This window comes from Molothrus aeneus, chromosome 4 (genome assembly GCF_037042795.1).
Source record: "Molothrus aeneus isolate 106 chromosome 4, BPBGC_Maene_1.0, whole genome shotgun sequence".
NCBI lineage: Eukaryota > Metazoa > Chordata > Aves > Passeriformes > Icteridae > Molothrus > Molothrus aeneus.
In genome coordinates, this window is record NC_089649.1 from 33,850,419 (window position 1) to 33,873,401 (window position 22,983).

At 37.5% G+C, this 22,983-nt stretch overlaps 1 protein-coding gene across 2 annotated transcripts in view; it reads right to left on the reverse strand.

The window, feature by feature from the left end:
• The window catches only part of MARCHF1 (membrane associated ring-CH-type finger 1), a 224,302-nt gene that overhangs the window by 19,773 nt on the left and 181,546 nt on the right, over positions 1-22,983 (reverse strand). Inside the window, exons 4-6 of one of the 2 annotated variants that reach the window (XM_066548243.1) lie at positions 15,738-15,817; positions 14,719-15,450; positions 2,805-2,985 (exon numbers count right to left, since the gene is read on the reverse strand). In XM_066548243.1, the coding sequence (XP_066404340.1) occupies positions 2,805-2,985; positions 14,719-15,450; positions 15,738-15,817 (993 nt within the window). The remainder of the gene's footprint in view (positions 1-2,804; positions 2,986-14,718; positions 15,451-15,737; positions 15,818-22,983) is intronic. The other variant, XM_066548244.1, reaches the window with a different exon arrangement.

Consider the following 22,983-nt stretch of genomic DNA (forward strand, 5'->3'; position numbering starts at 1 on the left):
TCCACTTGTAGAACGTCACTTCAAATCCAGGTTTAATGGCCATGGAAATTGCATCATCTGAAGCTGGACAGAAACTCACTTTAGGAAAAATAATTTCCTTTTTTTTTTTAAGAAATTAGTCTCTTATGGAATTAAATAGGCACTCCTTTTTGAAACAAAATATATGCTCTTCTGTCTAGGAAGCATGGAAAAGTAATCTGTTTTCAGAATTCCTCAAAGCTTATTAGCAAAATTAATAACTTTTTTGGGGTGAATTTTGCTGTTCCAGTCGGCATCCAACAAAGTTGACAAGAATTGTGTTGTTTTCAGATACATAATGTCCCTGTCATCATGCCAAGAGGATTCCAGAAATTCGGAAATTTTGATTCACTGCTGACAGGCCAGACTTAGGGGACTGAAGGTTCTTGAGGTCTAGTACAGAACCAAGCTTTAGCAAAACCCAAAGCTTTCAAGGTCTGGAAATCCCAGAGCCAATAGTGTTTTTCAGATCCTGCATCAAGGAGACAGGATTGTGCCGAGCTTTAGTGTTAGGAGCTGCCTGTCCCACAGTACTTTGGTCACCACTCTCTGTGCCAGTCTTTTGAAAACATGGGCTCCCCAAGGAACACCCCAAAACTGAGATTCTGGGCATCATAAAAGCTGCCAAGAAATTTGACAGTCTTTAATTGGGACTTTCCACTTCTGCAAAATATATAAGTTCTGACAAAAACAATCCTAAACAAAACAGTTTCAGTGATTTTTATAAAGGACGTTTGGGTGGAAATTTGCAAGTCAGCTCTACTCATATGGCAGGTCTCATGATCACTTTTTCCTCCCTTACCTTGGCTTTGCTACAGCTGTCAAAACACTTGGTTTCCAAAACAGGTTCTCATAAACTGTTAAGTGTTTCATAAATTTGTGAACAATGGTGATGATAGTGCTCACACTTAGTAAGGATCACATGTTTAATTAAATGTAACACATAAAGGGTGTCACAGTTGAATGCTATAAGTGCCAAAGGACAACTAATTTTAACTTTGAAATCTTTGGGAGCTTTGGTTTCTGAAAAGGATTAATAGTTAGAAGCTGGGTCCATTCTACACAAACAAATATTTGTTAGCATTGCATTTGAAGGCAGGAACGTTGCCAGCACAGACTGCCAGGCAGATAAACTACTTTTGAGTAGTGCTTTGAGCAGAAACAAAAATATCCTGCCTGAAAGAAGAGGTGAATCTTTTCTATGCAGAAATCTAAACCATACCTGAGAACCAATGATAAGCTGAATAAGGTGACAATCATTCAATTAAGAAATTGCAGACTTGTAGGAATTACATTACCACTCTAAAAGGGGGAGGAGATGTGGCGCTGACCACACAGAGTTAAAAGTGCCTACATCTGATATCAAGTTATGCACATTTTTCACTCCTTTTCTCCTTGGTTGCGACAAATTTTGTTTCCCTTTTATAAAAGATGCTGTATTATCTAACAAAACCAGGAAAATACTTTTGTTAAAAATACCAATATCTGTATATTCTCTCTAGAAAAGTAACTGTTGTGAGAGTACTTGTTAGATATTAAAACAATTTGGTTTGAAAATAGAAACATATAAACTGAAAAAAACCCCAAAGATATGCAACAGGCAGGGGGTTTATACACAATTATCTCATCCTGTCACATTAGTTAAAATCTACATGTGATTACTAAAACTGGAGTCAATATAATTGAGTTTTTAGCCATCTTTTTTTTTGTTTCAATTTCTAGTGTACATGGCCAGATCTACTTGGCATTTGAGAACTGTCTTTCCCTATTACAAGCTTTGCTTTCCAAATTACCCCGAATTCTCTCTTCAGAAGTGGTTTATCACCAGGGACTTAATAGAAAATTCCTCTGAATGGGAAGTGTGAAGTAATTCCATTGATTCTCCTTTCTCTGAACTACTGCTACCTGTGTAAGGCCAACAAAAACAAAATGTCGTTTGCCTTTAGAACACTACTATATAGGCATATGCTACTCCAAAGCACTAGTTGGTACATGTTTTTCATGTAGAAATTTATTTTAAATCAAAACTTGCCCAGCTCCAGATTGACTCAAACTTCAAAGATTCAACAAGACTCCAGAAGGATAAGAACATTTTAAAATACAAATTCAAAGAGAAACTATCCACTCCAAAGAAAACAAAACCCACATATGTTTAATAAATTCTTCACCTTCCCTATACTGACAATCTGTGTAGCATTTTATTGATTTATCTTAGAAAACAGATGAGTGCAGATAACACACATTTGACATTCAGGATGCAAAGTCACCCTGTCTTTTCAATTCCATTAACTAATTTTAAAGCAGAAGTGATTAATTTGCCCATGAGTGTCACAGCTACAACAGATGCAGCTAAATTGACTGTGTTACTTCATAACTGCTGTCTCCACATGGGTATAAGCATCATTCTCAACCAGAAGTTATGGGCTTCATGTAAAAATTGCTGGGTGAACTGGACTGTGTTAATCAGGAGCAAAATATGAAAATATTTCTTTCTGGCTTAAAAATACGCAGATGAATTCATTACAAAAAGCTGACGATAGAAAATCTAAACCAAAAGACTATTATTTGTGCATTTATATGTATGTGTGAAGAAAGCGAGTCTTTAGTCAAATTCCCTGCTGCTGAAAATTAACCAGTTTATATGTAAGAATAAAATCACCGTGACTGATTTCCAGCAGCAAATACAAAGCCATTCTGGACAGATGTTTCTTTAACTGTGCTGGCAATTTGCACAGCTATCCTGGAGCTCTGACCCCTGAGGATAATCAAACTCCAGAGCAGCCTACCTTGCGGAGGGGCTTGAGCTTGGTCTCCATGATGAAGTCGTACTTGCAGAGCTCGCAGCAGCGCGTGTCCGAGCTCTTGATCCACTGGTGCAGGCAGGCCTGGTGAACAAAGCGCAGGGTGCCCGTGCAGCGGCACGGCGTGATGAGGGGGCTTTCATCATCTCCCTCACAGTGACAGATCCTGACAGGAAGGACAGCAAGAGAGAGTCAGCCAACCTGCCAACCAGCAGTGCAAAGGCACTGGCTTATTTACACTGCTTTCTCATCTTCAGGCTTGACATTCAAAAGGTGCTAGGTATATGACCTTTCAGATGAAGGCCCAGGAACATACTCCTTGTTTCTTTCTGCCATTTAGCAGCTTCTCGTCACTTAGTTATTATTTCTCTTTGAATTTGCTATGTGGTCTGAGGGTGAATCAATAGAAATAACAGCTTTTCCCTTTTATGCATGGCAAAACCTTTAAGACAAATACCAGAGCAGAATAGTTCTCGGTCTGTAAGCAATGCCAATAAATCCCTCAAAGGTAGAGAAATCTAACCCAAGCTGAAAATATCCAGCATGTGAAGTACAAAAAGTTTATGGGATATTTCTCTGAAGTTACACAGTTAAAGAATCAGAGAACTGTTTTGAGTACTCTGGAGTCATGCATATGGCACAGCGTGTACACACACGCACACTTTTTAGGAGACAGGTTTGAAAAGTCACGGTAATTTTTTTTATTCCTCACTGTCTCTCTTAGGCAGACAGCTGCATTATCTGAGAAAACAAAAACTACTCTGTAAGCAGACCCTAAGATAGAGGTTGGCCCAGAACTGTTTTACCTTATGATGGGATACAGAGCTTTTCATGTTACGGTTTTGCATCAAGTGATCAGTGTTCTAACATCATCATCTAAAGGGCTTCTTCTGTGACACATGTCCAGATGTCCTGCTGATTTTCCCCTCTTCTAAACAATCTCATGATCACATCAGGAAAATATTCACCCATCAAAAACAATGTCAGATTTATTGGCAAGCATCTCTTTGAAGGCAGAGAAAGCTTTACAAAGAGCAGAAGGCTTAACCAAACACCTGAAGTTAAGGAGGTTCACCTCAATGAAGAGTAATTCCCTCCCATCCCCCAGCCTAGAAAAACACAACAAAGCACCCAAGGTCTAATGAGTGCATTTAATGTCAAGCTGTCATGCAAGTGAAAAAGAAAAAAAAAGTTAAAAATAAAAATCTGAAGCCTGAGAAATGCTATTTCAAAATAAAGAAGTAGCAGTTGCAGCACAGATCCTGTTGTCACACAAATAAAACTTATTACTTAGGAACGGCACCCTCAGATGGTGCAGATGCAGAAGTGTCTGAACACATCTGCGGAATAACTCACCCTTTTACAGAGAAATCTGTGACTGCACAACACCTCTGGGGTAGGAGAGCTTCAGGATAAGGTTGTCTTCCTACTGGGAAGAGCAGGAGTTCCTGAGGTATGTCAGGAGGCAACCTGACAAAGATATCCCAGGAAAGAATGGCTACTGCACAGCTCTGAGGCTACCAAGACTATAAGGAGGGGAGCAGGGAATTCCAGTGTCTCTACATGAAAGATCTACAGATCAAATCTGGCAACTCCACTATTCTTCTACAGTGCAGCCCAGAGCCATGAGAAAAATCTATCTATGATAATGGGAAATCTGAACAAAGCGGCTTTGCTGGACATACAGAAATAAAGAGACCAAAAAACTCCAACAGATAAATGAAGCTCCAAATACCTGGTCCACAAAAGCCACGTTTCAATTTCTGCAGTGGTGCTTGCACAGGACTGCATGCCCCACAGCAGTGGAGAACCAATTACCCACAACTTCCTTCTTGCACATGTTCATTTTTTGAGACACATTTTACAGGAACTCAATTTACAGTCTTGTCTTTAGTAATCCAGCTGAGTTAGGTGCATCAGTATCTTAGTTCTTAGATGGGAATTGCCTATATGGTGAGCCTCTTAGCTTAAACAGAACTATATTTTCAAAACACTGAATAGTTATTTTTCTAACAAATGCATTCCCAACTGAGAGTTACATAAAAAACATAATTCTCTTTTTAAATTAAAACTATTCCCAAAAGGAAGACCAACATTCTTTGTTCATTTAAATTCCAGCCATACATAATTTATTTTACGGCCTTAGCATTTAAACTATTTAGAAATTAGACAACTAAGCTATGGACCCAATAGCTTTTTTTCTACTACTGCCAAGATTGTTTAAAATTATTTTCAGAGCTAAAATACAAACCTAAAATTCCACTGGGATCTTCAAATAAAGTGACACTGCAAATTTGAAATGAATACAAATAATCCTTAGTAGAAATACTTCTATAGAAAAACTTGATATGCATTATACATTCTATTTGGGCTTTCCTTTTGTACATAAATCACAAGCCAATTGTACAAACAACAGGGTGACACTAAGAACTCACAGTAGGAATAAGCTCAAACTAAATATTCTAATGGCCTCTTCTAGTTTTATAACTATGAAATACGTAATGAGAATTAAAACAAACTTCACTAGGAATTAAAGTCCAGAGAAAATGACCAAAGGCATGGCTTTCATTAGCTTGAATGCTCTTTGGTCTCTTCAGTGCAATTTAACTCTTTGTTATTTGTTTACCCAGAAGAAATTAGCTTAAAAGATGACTGTGTACCTAAACTCATAGTGACAGTCTAAAGATTTTTGGTGCCCAACACCTGTGGTAACAGACTGTTGGCTAAATGCTGAAACATCTTTTAAAGACTTGGAGCAGGTAACTTGCTCTGTCTTCCTCAGCCATTAGAGTTAAACCACAATTTTGTGCCTCTTTTCTCTTTGATGTGTTCATCTCTAATGTACATCATAATTATCACAAAACAGAGAAAGTTAACTGCTAATGATGGCTTTGAGAAGCTTGTTGTGCAAACAGAATGGAAGCAGGGATACAAAGCACAGACATATCTGAACCATGTCTGAACCAAGCTGGAGGTGGAGAACTTTCATTCTAGTTTCCTGTTGTCAATGATCACAACTGTTTGAAACATTCATGCATCAAATTGATTATTTAGCTCACTGAACTTGTTCTGAGAATAAAATTTGTGCACATACTTTAGAAATTAACTCAATGGAAAAAAATCCAAAACTACTCTCTATGATAAAGATAAATATATATAATTTGCTAAATCTATACTGATTTATTTACATTTTGTAGCGCAGCACTGATCATTGTTAATAGCTTCAGTTTTAGCTGGTCAGACACACCTACAGAATTTACATACTCTTCTCAAATTTTTAGTCCTTTAGTAGATAAATTGCCTTTATTATAGAGAAATACCTTTGACTATTTTTTTTCTGACAGCTTAATGCTTTAAGGATTCTTGTCTATGAACAGGACCTTTCTTTTCCAGGGAAAAAATGAGCACAAGAGTCTAGAGGAGCTTTTGCTCTATGAATCATGTGTATACCAGAGATACCTAAGCCATTAGATGATCTTCTGATTGTGATACACAAAATTTTGTGTGTGTATTTGTATGCACCCACAAACATATCTCTACACACTGAGATCCGAGAATATCTATATTTCTTTCAATAAAACTCACTGTGAATCCTTATGAAACAATACTCTGACAGTGCTGTCATCCTTATGCATAAGTTTTTGGTTTATATTATTTTAATTACCCAGCATATATTTTTCTAGCACAAAATTTTTTCTATAACCTTCAGCAAACAGATGTACCACACACAGAAATTAATGCTAACACTGTGCATACATGAGAGGAAAAATGAAAAGCAAAAAAATTCTTTGAAGGATGTCTTTAAACAGCAGGTTCATGTATATAATGCAACAAATTAAGGAAAGTATGTTTCAGAAAAAAATAATAATGTTAAAACTGAAAAAAATCAATATTTGTGAAAGATTTTTCATAATTCATATAAAAACTGTTGCAGAGCTCTTGTATGTTCCTTACAAAACGTATTGCCACCATGTATATATATAAACAAAAGGAATTTCTTATTGGATCAAAATGATGAGATGCAGCTAAAGAAAGCACTCAGAAGTGAGGCATCCTCAGAATTTAGTGTCGTCATACTGTCTTCAATCCCATGACTATTAATTGCTTTCCCATGTTTTCCATGGTCCTATTCATTGCAAAAGATAAAATGCAGAAAGGGAAGTATGAAACCAGTCTACAACTTGCAGGCATTCCTAAGGTCATTGGATTTTGGCTGATTTTCAGAAAATCAGATAGAGTTATCTTGGATGCCTGACCATCATTTGTCATCAAATTAAGACTTGTTGTCTTCCATATAGACAAACATTTCCATTTTCCCTACAGACAAACATAATCTCAGTTTAAAGGGTCTAAAATCAGTATAGAACAAGGAAATCACCTGGAAAGCTTTCAGGTTTTCCCAACAGTTATTTATTCTGGCAAAATGACAGCAATTGAAATTGCAATCTAGATGGTTAGCATCTAAGCTGCTTATTGCAGGAGATACAGGCAGATTCCAACAGATTTGTAGCTTTTTCTTCATGTGCAATTAACAGTTACTCTCATGAAAGAGAATAGCTGCTAATCTCCATCCTCACTGGAAACCCATCAGTTTCCCTAACCTATCATCCACTAATCCACCTGACTCTTTGGAAATTAAGCAAATAGGCTGATCCCTGTGTCTTTGTAGTGAAGTGGAAAACACACTTATTCTGCAGGAGTCCTGTGGGATTTAGTGCTCCACTCCTACCCTGCCAGCAAGTGCTCCTCTGGGACAGCACAGCATCTACCCAGCTGATTCCCATGGATGACTACTGCCAAAGGAAAGTGATGAAGAGTAAGAATCATTCAGCAAGTCCCTTCTTCTGCTGCAAGCCACATTGAGAACCTTGTCACCAGGAGCAGTGCTGGAGGGAAAGTGTTTACAGTAATTCTGCATCACCAGAACTCTCTGTGGATCCCATATTTGCAATTGCCCTCCCTACCTCAGTACCTGGTAAAACTGTTAACGTTGTTTTTGGCCATTGAACATAGACCAAGGGTTTAGCTACAGAAGCTTTTACAGACTTCCTTGAAAATACACAAGGTCAAATTTTACCCTCATTAACAAATGTAAAATGTAGGGGAACGCCTCTGAGCTTTAAAAAATAGAAATATATATGGGGGCATGGGCATACTGATAATGATGTGCAATAATGTTTAAGGGCTATAAATTATGTAATTATGTAAAACTTGTATTGTTCCATAATTTTCTGGGAGCTGTACAGCTATGTCCAGCAAGCATTACAGTGAAATTGTAACAAATCTCTTTTAAAAAAGTAGCTAGTGCTAAAACCTGGGGTATCTACACCAGACTCATCCTGGTGGTGCTCCTTTCATTTGAAACTGATTTTAGACTGGACCGGGAATACACTCTGAGACAAATTCTCAGTGTGGTCCAAGCCATGGCAAAAGTAAGGTTGATCAGATGTGCCTCAAAAGCAGGCTCCTTATCTGAACTAATGGAGGCCCCTTCACTCACCAAATTAGGAGGAGCTACAGCCTGGTGACTGTGGCATGTTTACACCAGCTGTGATGCAATTTATAGGCAAACTGAACTAAACACAGATGCCTAATAACCACACTGTCATTTTTTTTGAAGATGGAAGAACACCGGTACAAAAGAAATAATTTGGAACTTTTAACACATTTCCTTAATAAAAGAGAGAAATATTTTCTCCATATAAATATGCTCAAGAAAGATAATACCTATTCCAGAAATATTTTTTTTGTGAGATATTATTGAAAATCTTGCCCTTCACTGGAAAGCACATATGAACTCATAATGGTTAGGCAAAGAAAAATTTTTACTCTGTTTGATGGGTACATCTCATCACTGTATCTCACTGTTGCTAAAGAGAGCTTGGTCAGGAAGAAACAGCAGAGCTGAAAAATGTTGGAGCAAGTGAATCCCTGGATTTGATTTTTGGCTGTGGGGATTATTAGCTGCCAGCATGAAATGCCATGAGCTCCTAGGTTATCTTAATTGGACCAAAAGGATCCAATTTCCAAGAATTGCAAAAGGATGCACAAAATTGCTGTCACTACTGTTTAATTTTTTCTTAGGAAAACTATTCTGTCCAAAAAAGGTCATTTTCTCTTTTGCCAATTTATAAATTCCTTATAGTACTTTTAGACAGTTAGAATCTAAAATAAAACAGCTTTATGAAGAACTCACAGCAAGTAATTTTCATTCATAAAATCCACAAAAATATGGAACTCTGCTTATGCATGGTTCATCACTTGGGAAAAAAAAAAAAAGGTTAAATTCACGGAATATGTTCACCTTGCAATAAGCTATAGAGTGCCATGTTTCTCTTGCTTTCATTTTACAGGCTTTTCTTTTTTTAAATCTCATTTCCATTCTTTCCACTTTTAAATCACAAAGTAATCTAAATGACAAATTAGTCTTCCTCTCCATTTAAACATGGTGCGAATGAGGCACATTAATTCTCCACAACAAATGTAATCCATTTGTAGGTCTTCTCCCTGTCACTCCTGCCCTTCCATTATGCTATACAGTCAGCTGTCTTTACCTGACTAGAGGAAAAACCATTTTTAAAATGTTGCACCACACTAGTGGAATTTCTTAAGGGCCTAGCTCATAAAGCTTTCTTTTCATTTCTGCAAAAGTGATGAGAATTTGTAAGAGCCCCAAGAGCAAACAACATTAGTGAAAGCACATAAATATTTTATTTTGTGGACATTTCTTGTCTTTCTATTAATCTTTCTTTATAGGTGATAAATAGGATATCTAAAGAGTTACAAGTAATTGCTGCCTCAGATGCATGGTTAGTGCAAGATACATGTCTGACAAGATTTACTGCACTGAACAAGTTCAAAGAACTAGGGACTGCATCTCAAAACAGGATATAGATTTCCTCCCACCCACCTAGTGAAAATCAAGGCTTTAAGGAACTGAACTCCATACAAAAAATATGCAAGCTTTAAGTATTTAATAATGGGACCTTTAAAACCAAGGATAACTTTCTAACAGGAGGCTGTGCCATTTCATTTATTTCCATTAAAAATAATAAGTTCTGAAAGAAACAAGCAGAAAGAAGGACTCAGTTCTCCCCCAGACAAATGAGCCTAATCACAACAAAGACATACTTGCCTTACTTTGGCTCTCCTTGCATCCTTGTGAAGCATGGAGAGCTTCCAAAAGAGACTGCAGAACCAGATGGCTGAAGAGGTGACAGATGGGGATTTGAACCATCAGGCAGATAATAGAATTAACCAGAATTTCATATTGCTCCAAAGACTGATGAACCACCAGACCATCAAGCAGAGGAGGAGATTCCTCAAAAAGCAGGAGATCCCTATCAAAAAGTCACTTTGCAAAAAATAAAGCTCTGAACAGGAAAGTAAGCAGCAGTCACAGGTTTGTGGGTTTGAGAAAGGGGTGAGGAATCTACATGCAGGACAAGATTCAGAGACTTAGCTCCTAACATGCTGAGATCACAAGGTACACACTAATATCCCAGGGAGAAACAGGCTAAAAACTCTCCAGTCAAACACCACAGTCTGGAAGTAGAGCACCTTCCATTTTATGGTGATTTTAGAAGGCTCTGGATGGTACTTCAAGTCTACATGTTCTGCATTACAGTTTCTTAACTGGATCCAACATCAAGGTTTCAGCATAAGTATTTAGAATGAGTGTTAAAATTCAGTGGTAGAATTTGAACCTATATATCTATCTTCAACTTTCTGTTTTTTCTTGCTCAAGGACTTATTTCCTATCAACCCCCTTTCTGTCTTCTGATCTCATGAGCACTCTTCTACCTGAATATTTCAGAATGTAAGTAATTTCATGAAAAACACATTTTTTTTACATGTCCTACAAAATAATACTAAGAAAAGAAAAACCCTGCTGAAACACTTGATTTCACAAGAGAAAACTACATAATCATATTGCCTCTTGTCAGGTGCAGTATATACTATTTCTTCCCATCTATAATTGTGCTAACACAGAAAAATGCCCATATTAGTATTTTCCTAAGTTTTTAATGGCCTTTTAATTAACGCACCAGATTTTAAAAACTGTTTTTTAAAAATTATGCTTGAAATATACTCTGCAGATATCATGAGTCAACCTCATAATCATCTTTACTTCTCCCCTTCCCTACTGTTGTGCCCTACTGCTCAAATGAGAGCCTGCCATTTGAATGACTTTCTGCAGTCAGGTATGAGTTCATTCAACAAAATCAAAATTTGACTTCCAGTAAGCCTCTTTTTTTCAAAGTAAGAAACTCCACTTTATTTAAGTGCATGTGTTTTTGCTGAAATGACTGAATCAGCAGTACAAAAAGATTGTACACCAAAACCCTAACTAGTTAAACAGAAAATATCTTTCAACTATATCATCAATAATAAAAATACCACAAGATATATTCATAATCAATACACAAAGCACTTATGATCCACTATGGTAATATCAACTACTCAATTTTCTTTTCTTAGTGATTTCCATGTGAAAATCCATGGGACCAACTTCTCACAATCCATTCACTTTGTCATACCCCATACACAGCTGTTCCCTTTGGGGAGATTATCCACATGCAGACCAAAGAAAGCTATTTCTGAGGCTGTGCCTCAAGCCATGGCAAATTCCTCGATAAGGTATATATGAAGAAAATCCCAGGAACAGAGCAACTTAGGAAAAGGAGTCTAACTGTATGATTTAGAAAGCCTAACCTGTCAATCTTTAAAAAAAGAAAAAATTAAATTAGGTGCCAAAACAACGCAGCACAGCCAGAACTTTTGTTGTATCTCAGAAGAAGAAACCTTGCCTCCTAATGGACTTCAGGAGAAAACAGTTGTCCAGGGAAGAGACTGTAAAGGTCAGGATTGATGCCATGACATTTTTTCAGCAGTTTGGAAAGAATCAGTGACACTAGAAGGGCAAATAATTCCCTGAAATGACCAAGAGGTTCCCCTTAGACTAGCTGAAGAACATATTGCACAATGGTACTGTACTTTATCTAAAATGTGCTTATACTGGAATTGAGTGTGCACTGTCACATTCCAGCTCATGCTGATAAACGCAGAGTGAAGAAATTGTCAGCAATCCATGAGGAAATGAAGGAAAAAAGTTGCCTACTCAGAAACTGAAAGACAAAATAACTGTTGCCAAGAGACGTTTATGATGCCCGTTCCTCTGCTATTTCCACACAACACCATTTAGGTGAGGACCATTCCTCTCAGCCAGTGCTGTTATATCAACTAAAATATATGAATAGCTAGGATGAAAAGCTTGAAGAAACCCCCCAGGAAAAAAAAATTTCCACATCACAACCAGTGACTATGCTAACCTAGTCTTGGCATAAACAAAACCGCCCTCTTTTTTCTATATCTCATGCAGAAAAATGGGGAGTATATGTGCACATCTACACTGACATACAATTATTTATTTGGGTTTTGTTTCAGATTGGAGGTTGTGAATTTTAAAAAGAAAAAATACCACAGATCACAAATCAATGACGTGCATGGACATGTCCCAAGAAATAGAAACTGCAGAGTGTGCTGAATTGGTAGTAAAAACATACCTTCCTTTTTCTTCAGCTGTCTACAAACTGATTAAGTAAGACAACTTATCAGCTATAAAAAATTAACAGGCTTTTGATTTTGCTGTTTTTCCTAGATGTATTACAGTCATTATGATACATCTGATAATGACAACAACAAAAAAATAGTATTATCCCTGACATAGAAAAATGCGTTTCTGACTGGCTTGAGAAATTTTGCAGAACAGGTCTCATCATCAATCATATTAAGTTTAATGCTGGTTGTTCAAAGAACATCTCCACTGATACTGAGCCTAAGGGCGCAACCTATCAAAATTTTTCAACTTTCCTCAACTAAATAAGAGCCTGGCTGAAAAGTCTGCATGCACATCCAAAACGTCCATCCTTGAACCAAACTCCAAGTCTTGCAAAAAGTGCCTGAAAAATTATAATAAAATTCAGTGGTTTGAGAAGGCAAATAAAAGACTGGGATTCACTTTTCATCTGAAAGCAAATTCTAAGTTTGGCGACTTGGGCAACACATAATCTACATAATGCATTTATAGAACTTTATATAGATACATATACATATATATATAGAGAGAGAGAGAGAGAGATATACACACACATATATATATACACATAGACATATATATATAGAGAGAGATACATATATATATATGATACATATATATATATATATAGTGTGTACGTGTATATCTATATACTCACACACACCTTAATTTATTTATTTGTGTAATTTTTACTACAGTATGATGAAGTCCATTGTGAAGACCCATGCTGAAGTGGCTTTTCTCAGGTTTTGGGTAACTCATACTCTTAACAATTATCAAATGACCTGTTAGGTATGTACTGCGTGTACTACACTGGATCTTCAATATGAGTAGTTCAGAAATAGAAAACAACACTGAAGCTGTTGTAGTTACCTGTGTGCACCTCTGCATCATGCCCTGTAGATAAATTTCAATAACATGGTTTATCACTGTTGCTGTTTCTTTGCATTTCCATATGGCAGAGAGAACCCAACCCTGGTCCTAATACATAAACTCATGCACAAACACAGCTGGACTTTGAAGAACTTTAAATTACTAAGACAGACAATGGATAGACAGTGGAAAAGTGTGGTTTTGCTTGGTAAGTATAAAAAGGAGTGCATAGCCCTAGCTGTGTTAGTCATGGCTTATATCTTCTGCTGCAAAAAAAACCCCACAAAATACCTGCATATTACCTTTTTTCTTTTCAGAAATAAGATCTTTGCAATGTTTCACTAAGTTAAAGCATACTGTGAGACTGTATGATGTGGCATCATGAACTTCCTCATGCTCTGTTTACATTTCCACACAAATTCTTCCCAGCAAAGAAAAGTGAGAAGTTTTGGGTTACCATATGAAGAAACTAAGCTTGATTTCCACTTTGTAGATGAGAGCCAGTGCTGGCTCACAAGCTTGGTGAGGGAGAAAAAAGGAAATACTTGTTTCAGTTCTGTTAGGCTTACGGGATGGTGCATTTTTATTTACCACTGAAGTAAGTAACTCAAGTGTTCCCAGCTGTGTACTCCAGATTTGGATGTTAGCCCAGAAGTGGCTAGCTTCATCTCATTTCCAGGGTAAAACGCTCACCTTCTGGTTGCATGCTTCACACCAGGGCATCAGATTGCCAGAGGCCTGAACTTCTGAACTAAAGAGAACTCTTGGCGTTGCCTTTTCTTTCCCAAAACTTATTTTACTGCTTATTCTGCCCAATCACTCTTTTGTATCATTCCAATCCTTAAGAGTGGTGACTGAACAAACAGCCCATACACATTCACAGTGTGGAAGTGTTTGGCAGTGCAAAATCACAGACAAATCATGCCCCGCTACAGACAATGTTCTCCAGGCACCATCCACTGGCTTCCTGAGGTAATGGCAACTCTAAGACCATAAATTAATTTCTTATAAGTTATTGAAAGATTATATAGGGAGACCAAAGCTGGATTTGAACTGATCACTTAAGGAGGAATAGTTCCATATCCCACTGTATTGAGCTATCTGGCATCCTGCTCCATTCTCCTGCCTCTGGCTGGAGATTTAAAAAACCCAATACTCTGCCAGAGGACAGAGTGGGTCCATCTTCATGGAGCAAAGACAAACATTTGATTCCTTTGTAAGATTACTCTTTTTAAATAAGGGAAGTATCTCTTCACATTGAGATATGCTAACTTCTCTGTAGCAAAGGCTCTGTTATTTCCTGTGGCCCGCCTAGCCTAGTTTATTACTGAGAAATGGTGACAGAAAGCAGTCAAGGGAAAGGCACTCAGACCGTGGCAGGGAGAAACTCCTCTTAAGAATGCTAAATCCTTCTTATTAGGGACTAACCTGCATACTTCTAAATCATCAGACCAGTCATCATACAACACTGGAAGCTTCTGAGCAGCATGAGGCACAGTGGGCCCTGCCCCAGCAGGTGCTCCATGATCTGGGGCTGCCAAAGCATCGCTGCCAGAGCCTGCCTCTGCAAAGGAGTCCTTCGTGTGTCTAAGGAAAGGCGCAGGCTGCCGGTCTCTGTGGGAGCTTTTCCCTTTGCTTTTCCCACATTTTCTTGAGGAAATCTTTGCTTCCTGAGATGATGCTGAAGACTGTGATTCCTTAAGCCTTGAAATCCTTCGGCGGTGATTTAAAGTAGGATTCTCATGGTCAGACACCTCTTGTTTCTCTTTTCCCATTGTCCCCAAGGTGACAAGTTCAACAGCATTACTGTTTGAGGACCCATCCTGGTTACTGCATGATCTATTATTTCTTCTCCCTCTCCTGGCCATCCTGGCCTTTTCTCTTGCTCTCCTCCTAGCTTGAGCCCACTGACTCTCATCCGAAGATGATGATGAATCAGATGCATTCCAGCTGGATCTCGGAGGCTCAGGATGCAATCTACAGTTTCTCCCCTTTCCTTGCTTTTCTGTGTGCTCACCATTGTCTCCAGTCTCTTTTTTCCGCCTAAACCTTCGTTTTATGAGCTTCTTACTACCCGGCTCCCTATTAGGAGGGGCCAGCACCATGACAGGGGTTGCATGCTCAAGCTCATCTTCTGACAAATCATGCAAGGTAGTAGATCTAGACAAAGCAGTAAGCAAAGGAAAGGGATGGAAATGGGAAGGGTGGGTGGAAAGAGAAATCACACAGACAAAAAAAAAGAATGAGAATGAGAACATGAATTTTAATACAAAAACATGAGACTAAAACACAAAAACAAAACCAAAACAGAGCTCAAAAGAAAATTAAAGTCTATGTCAATTATGAATAAAGTTAAGCAGAAGCAAGAGCTACATAGCTACATAATATCTAATAAAAGCAACTAACAAGTATCAGCCAGATGAGAGTATATTTTTCTCAGCACATACCTACAAATGTCCTGAGTGGAGGGGCAGACAGATAACCGAGATTGACTCCTGGGAGCTGTTCCCGTTGTAGGACTGCTTGCCTGTTGAAATAAGTTAGACAGTTTGGAATCTTTGTCCATGAAATACATTGCAGATATTTTACTGCTTTGCCACATGATCACAATATTAAAACAACTATTTCTGCTGTTCATAGTGTGCTGTTGAACACATAGAAGCTGGCAAAATACAGGAAGCTTGAACAAAAGTGAAACCAATTTGTGGAACTAAGTACGACTGAAGTGTCTGAGCTCTTATTCGCTCATGACTACTTTTTGTCACTGTTTGAGGAAGCAGCTTTTAGCATTTGAATTTTCATTTGGCTCTACTGTAAATGTCTGAAGGGAAAATGTCTGGTTTTCTTTTGTGCAGTCAACCAACTATGATAATGCCTTTCCAAATCACGTGAAGTGCATCTGCGATACATTGAGTGAAGAAGAACCCAAAGCTAACTTAGGTTGAGTGGACTGATGAAACAGCAGGAAGAACAGAGTGTGTTTTAAAAGGTTTTGAAGGCAATCAGATCTTCTAGAAGAGCTGAAAATGTTAAAATGAGATGAGCCAGAAAAATTCAAAGTGCAGGCTGCATCTCTACAGAGCTGATCACATTCTCAAACAGCAGAAGAGATATAAAAATGTTTAGCATGTGACATTTTGCTCATAAGGTTGTTGCTACAAATTGCAGATTCAGTTACCCAATACTTTCACTGAAAACATACTATGATGGTGTTAACAGCAAACCATTTCAATATGCCTTGCTATCTACTGACAGCAGAACTGTATGGAATCCAAATGTAAATCCAAGGCATTGTGATTCTTCAGGATCCCTCACAAGACACAGTATTGTGGGAAGTGGGTTCAATACACATCACTCTTAAGGCTGTGACCTTCCTGCAGCTGATCAGGGGTATTGGCTTTTACTGTGCAACCCCATCCAGCCCATTGTGATCACCACTTCCAAATGCAGACAAAATACTACAAGCCTCACAATTCCACAAGATCAAGGACCAGATGCAAGGGAAGGATGACTATTAAGAAAGAGCACAAAGCACAAATCAAATAAAGATGTAAAGCCTGTTATCCAAATGTTTTGTACTAGCAAACCAAACTCAGTCAGATAATTGAAATTATTTCTAGCTCGACTTCCACAGACATTTTTGTGGTGTTAAAAAGGTGTTGGAAAATTAGTAGTACAAGCAAAATAATTATAAACAGCAAGTACCTGCCAACACTTCACTTTTAGCCGAGGTTGTCAATATCCATTCTATTTAATGCATACATCTTTTGGAAACATCAGTCACCCCTATGTGGATTTTTGCTTTCATATGGGTACCAGCTGAGACTTAGGAATAGTGCTTTTGCATGAAAACATTCTTCTAGCTCCTGGAATTCAAGTAACCATTTTTACCTGTTGATTAATATTGCAAAAGTACACCAAAACCACCAACAATATTACTAATTCTTTACTTCTAGTTCCATGAATGAAAATCAGATATACAACAACTAAGCCAAAATGAGCAATTAAATTGATAAATTGACACAATCCTTGTGTTGTAGGTTTTTGCCATGTCTGGATTCACCATCAAAGGAGGAACATTAATGTGTATACATGCAGTGTCATGCTGGAAGAAAAGGACAAGTATCTGTGAGAAAAATTGTATTCCATATCTCCTTTTCTACAAAAGCAGTATTTCAATTATATGCATTGGGACAGAGTATGAGTGTTTCTTACATACATATTGGAAACATATGTTAGATGCATGGTTGGGTATATAATCTCCTTCCATCTCAGCCTCTGCGATTAGCATTAGGTAATTAGGCATGTCTTAAGCTACTTAATGAGGAAAGATGCAGACATCAGCACCAATAACTAATGTTATTGGGTTACATGCTGCTGCTGCATGAAGAAACATCCCTCCAGACTAAGCCCCAGTGGAAAGACTGGTGAAGAAACCCAGCCCCAGAGTTGAGTGAGGAATCCTGGATTCATGCCTCATGATGCGCTCATTTCTTTTTTCCCCCTCACAGCTCCAGGACTGTTAACATTGCTTCTTTTGGGATCTCTGTACTACAGGGGTTTGGCCTGGTCTTAAATGGTGGTCAGGTCAACTCCATGCAGTAAAAGGAATTTTTACATCACCTTGCCACAAGCAATACCCTTTGAAGGGATATGACTAAGCTGGCCCAGCAACCATACAGTAGGTCTGCACAAGTTCAAGAAACTTTCAGCAGCTATTAAAGCAGGAAGCCAGCTAGACAGTTCTTAAGTGAGCTGAAATAAAGCCAAAATGAAACAAGCTCCTTGAAAAGCTTTTACACTTATGATTTGGAACTGCAGACCAGCAGAAATCTAATTATTTTAAAATAAGTTTACATTATCAGCTTGACTACTTAAATCTTACATTTCACTTTCAACTGTCAAGAGGTCTGGACTGTTTCAGCCCTGCTCAGTCAAATTTACTTTCTAGTTACCCTGTGCAGGCATGATGCTATGTTTAGTTGTACATAACTCATAGGAAAGTTTATTTCCTTCAAAACCAATTTACATAAATATCTTTTACAAAGTGAATGCTTTTTGCTTATTTATCTAAGCCCTATTGGAGCAAACATGACAACTGGCAGGCAAAAAGCCAATGCACCATTTAAGTCTTCAAAAACAAAGCATGACATTCAGATTCTTACCTGTGATCAAATATAATTAATTTAATTTCTACAACTTTGTAACACATTTTTTAATCTATATTATTTAAATTGATATGCATTTATCTACCTTTAATTAGCTTTTCATGGTAAAATCATAGATTCATAGAATTCCAGGTTGGATGGAACCTCAAAGATCACCCATTCTAACCTTTCTTGGCAAAAGCACAGTGTGGACAACATGTCCCATCCAGCTGAATCTTAGAAGTGTTTTCATGGAAAAAAAAAATGAACTGATGGAGCAAATTCTAAAACCAAAAAGGTTAATGCTTCTGATGTTAATTTTCTGTTGATTTGTGTCCCTCACAGGAAATGGAGACCCTTATTTTGTAAATAGGTCCAGTCTTTGTAAATTAAATAGGAGTGGAAGGACCTGCTAATGTCAGGTTTGTCCTTGCTACCACATGTTAAATGAATTTAAGAATTCACAGCTAGATGAGCTGTTTTTAAGAACCTGTAAATTTCAACTCAGTTGGATGCCTAGTCCAGACATCTACCCCCAAACCCCTTCACTTTTTCATCCTACCCTGTTCTGACAGCAGTAACTGTATCTGCTTTCTGCTACCAGCACTGCCTCTAGGTTTACCCCAATTCTTTTGGCAATATTCCCTCTTTGCCATCTCTTTTACAAGCCATACATCCCAAACTAATTTTAAAAATTTAAATAATAATATCTCTTAAATTCAGTCTGAGAGCAAAGATATCTAAAGGTGCTTATAGGGTAGTGTGTTTACAGAGAAAATTGTGTATTTTCAAGGCATATCTGACAAACCAGAACATGATAATTTGAATATATTCTGCTCATGTCTTATCAGTCCAGCTCTTTTGGGAATGCATATGCAGCAGATGTTCGAAACAGTCTCAAGCAGACAGATCTTATTGCTGTAATTGCCATCCCATTGCTATTTTGCTATACAGCACACCGAATATTCTGAGATATTGTATTTAGTGAATAGAGGGATCAAAGTGATGCTGAGGACTCCAATTCCACCCAGGAGGCTGAATAACAATTTTTTTTTAATAGTATTCCTTGAATGAATGTCTTCTTCAGACAGGTATATTGTACAGCTCACTGGAATGGGAAAACTAAACAAGCACTGTACTAATTTTATCATAACAAATTACATCAGTAGCAGAATTAAATGTCGTAATTCAAAATAAAGCTGTCTCTCAATTAATTTATAAGCAAGGCAGCTCATTTCTCTATGCCATCAGTACAAGGAAGAGGTCTAAGGGATAATGCCAACTCCAGCTGATCAGGTTTGGCATTTCAAAAAGATTGTTAGGAGAGAGAGATTCCCCAGTCACCACCTTCTGCTGTCTCGGCCAGTTTAGATGAACTCTCTTGTCAAGGATTTGCAATTCAATTAACAGACATGACAGGGCACTCATCCATAATTATTTTTGGTATGTTGGCAGTGTGCTTTTCAAGCAGAATACTGATAAATACAGAGTTTTCAGGATAAGTGAGATGATAATCACCCAACAAAAAGGGACTTCAGTGTCACACACATGTGTCTGTGTTAGAAAACCAGCAAAGACAGAAATGGGGTACAGAAATAAGTACAACTGGTGAAAACAGTAAGAATTTCAAATCAAGGCTACCTTTACTTAAGTGTTCAGGATCTGGTAGAAGTTTCCATAAAATAAAATAAAATAAAAATAAAATTAAAATAAAATTAAAATTAAGGTTAAAATAAAATAAAATGGGGGGAAAAAGGTCCTTAGAGGCCATCTATTGCTTAACCTGCATGTTGAAACTACTGCAAGAACATGAGTCAAGTTGTGCTCTTCCTAAGAACACAGAAGGGATCTGCTTCAGCTTAACAGAAAAGCTGAGTAAAAGCAGATTCCAGAAGTGCAAAGAATCACATACTAAGGGAGTGAAGCTTTAAATTGAAAAACCAGATGATGTAATGGACAGATTATATAAAATGGCCTCACAGCTATCACCAGGAAGGCTAATGAATCCTCTCCTGTCTCTCTTCTGAAGAGAAGCATTTCCAAAAGCTGGTCAACTTACAACAATGCTGAAGAAGAAAGCTGCAGGCAATTGATGGGTGATAGGGCAGACAGGGAACATGTCTAATGCTTTTATTCCCCTGCTGAGTTTTCTCTAGTATCAGTGATGCATCACAGAGTACTCCAGATCCCACCAGCCATTATAGTTAAAAAGCTGAAACTCTATCCTATTTGAAAAACAGCACACAAAGAATGGTTCCTTCAGAAGATCAGAGCAGTTTGTCTGGCTATAAGCTCAGCAGGAGACCCAGTCTGTGTATTTTAATCTGAAAATTTCTGCTTTGTAAACAACATAACATTCTGCAGAAAACATCCACCTTTATGAACTTTTATGTGGACATCTCCTCAGGTCTAAAAAGTTCCAAAACATGATGAAGATGACCCAAGGTGGGTGTTATTTTACAAGCTCAGTCTTGATGGCATCTAAAATGTGTGCATGGGTTTGGGAGAGGGGGTTTCTGCGTTTTGGTTTGTTTGGCTGTTATGTTTTTCTTTTCTTTATTTGTTTCTTCATGATAGAGTTCTTGCTTTGTGCTCAGATTTCAAAGTTGTTTTAATCTGATTGATGTCTTTACAGCAACTGTTACATTAATTGGTAACTGAATTTCTGTTAAATTATCTTTCACAGATTTTCTTTTTCAGTAACTCCTTGCATACCTTTTCTTTCTCTCCTTTCCTCCTTCCCCTCCTTTCACCTGCCTCTGAAGAGAAGGAATTAAGGGAAAAGTAACACACAAGGAAGGAGCAGAAAAATCCTTGGATTCTGCCAAATAACACCATTCAGCACCTCTAAAAGTCAGTATGATTATGTTATAAAGTGGTTTGAAATCTAAAATCAAAATTGTAAATGGCAAATCCGTACTATCATTTAAAAAATGAAGCAAACGAGTAATTACAGCTTTAACTTGTAAATTCAATCATCTTTTTTAAGTTGTTTTATCCTGCCTTACTAATCTATGTTAATCTTGAGTTTCATGGTACAGGTTCAACTAAAAAACCCACTTTTTCTATAGGCATAGAAGCATGGCTAACTAAGCTTTGAATTATCAAATGGATTATAGTATGCAAAAGCCTTTGTATCATAGCCACACAGTATTTTTCATTCATGAGTCTCTTTAAGGATGCATCTTTAAAGTCACTATCACTTTCTTAATAAAAATATTTCATATTTCTTTAAAAAAATATAGGTAATTGGAAGAAAGGATGTGCCAGGTTTTATTCAAAAGGTGCAGAGCCATGAGATCAGCAGCTTTTGACTGTCTAGAGGGAGCTAAATGGAAATTTAGCCTATAGGAAAGGTGAAGCACAAAACCTGCATTTTCTTTGTTACTGGATTTTGCGGCACTTTATTTCTAAAGGTAGGCAGTACTCAGAGAGCCACTTAGAATTTCTATATAGAATTCCCTCTCCAAAGAGGGCATCTGCTTTCACACATCCCTCTATCTGCAAGACTGAAACCCTCAAAACATTCCTATAACCTAAACAGCTTTCACTCAGATGACATTCCTGCCATGCTCGCACAAGTGCATGTGAGTGCACACACCCACCATGTTCCTCCTTGGGTCTGGTGGACTGTGCAGGAGACAGACTGGATAAAATCCCATCTGTGAGGATACCATTCTTATGTTTGAACAACCACATTCTGGTGTGTATTTGATGTCTGTTTATTCCAGCCCTAAGGGAGGAGAGAAGCCTAAATATGCCCAAGCAAAAGAGTTGTAGTAAGAATATTGAAATGACTAAACAAAAGAAGTGAAACCCTGAGAATGCATCATTGTGAAAAACAAGAGATATTGTATTTTTATGAAGAGCAATAAACATAAAACTGCATGACTCCCCTAGTTTTTTACCAGTGTAGAAACAAAGTTTGCTTAACTGAATTTGTTTATGGGACAAATAGGCGAAATGTGCTTCTGAATGCCATGGTGAAAAAACAAATGCCATGCAAAGACTTCCAGAGTATATGTGTACCAGGTATGTTATGAATCATAATTCTATTTATAATTATGGAAATAATTAATTATATATAATAAGCATATGCAGTAACTTGTATACTCCATTTACTAAAAACAAATCAAAGCTGCTTCTGTATGATATTGGCTATCACAGGATAGGATTGAATTCTGTGATAACAGAAATTAAAATTATATATGGGCATTACACACTGAGTGAGCTTTTATAAAAACATAAAAATTGTGGCACAACACATTCCACACATATATGCAGTTTTATCTGGATGTGTCAAGATATGAACTATTTTCTGTTGGTTGTCCCCGTGTATTTAATACTATCATATAAGCATGCAATTTCATTCAGTTCAATTTTCAGGCAGACTTAGGTAAATTCTGCTGCCATGCCTTTTGTTAAGCTTATTGTAAACAAAGAATAAATTGTATGGACAAACCACAAAGTATTCCCTATACATAGAAATCAAACATTCATAGCTACGAGTTTTAAAAAGTGCAGAAACAGCTACTATGCAATGGAT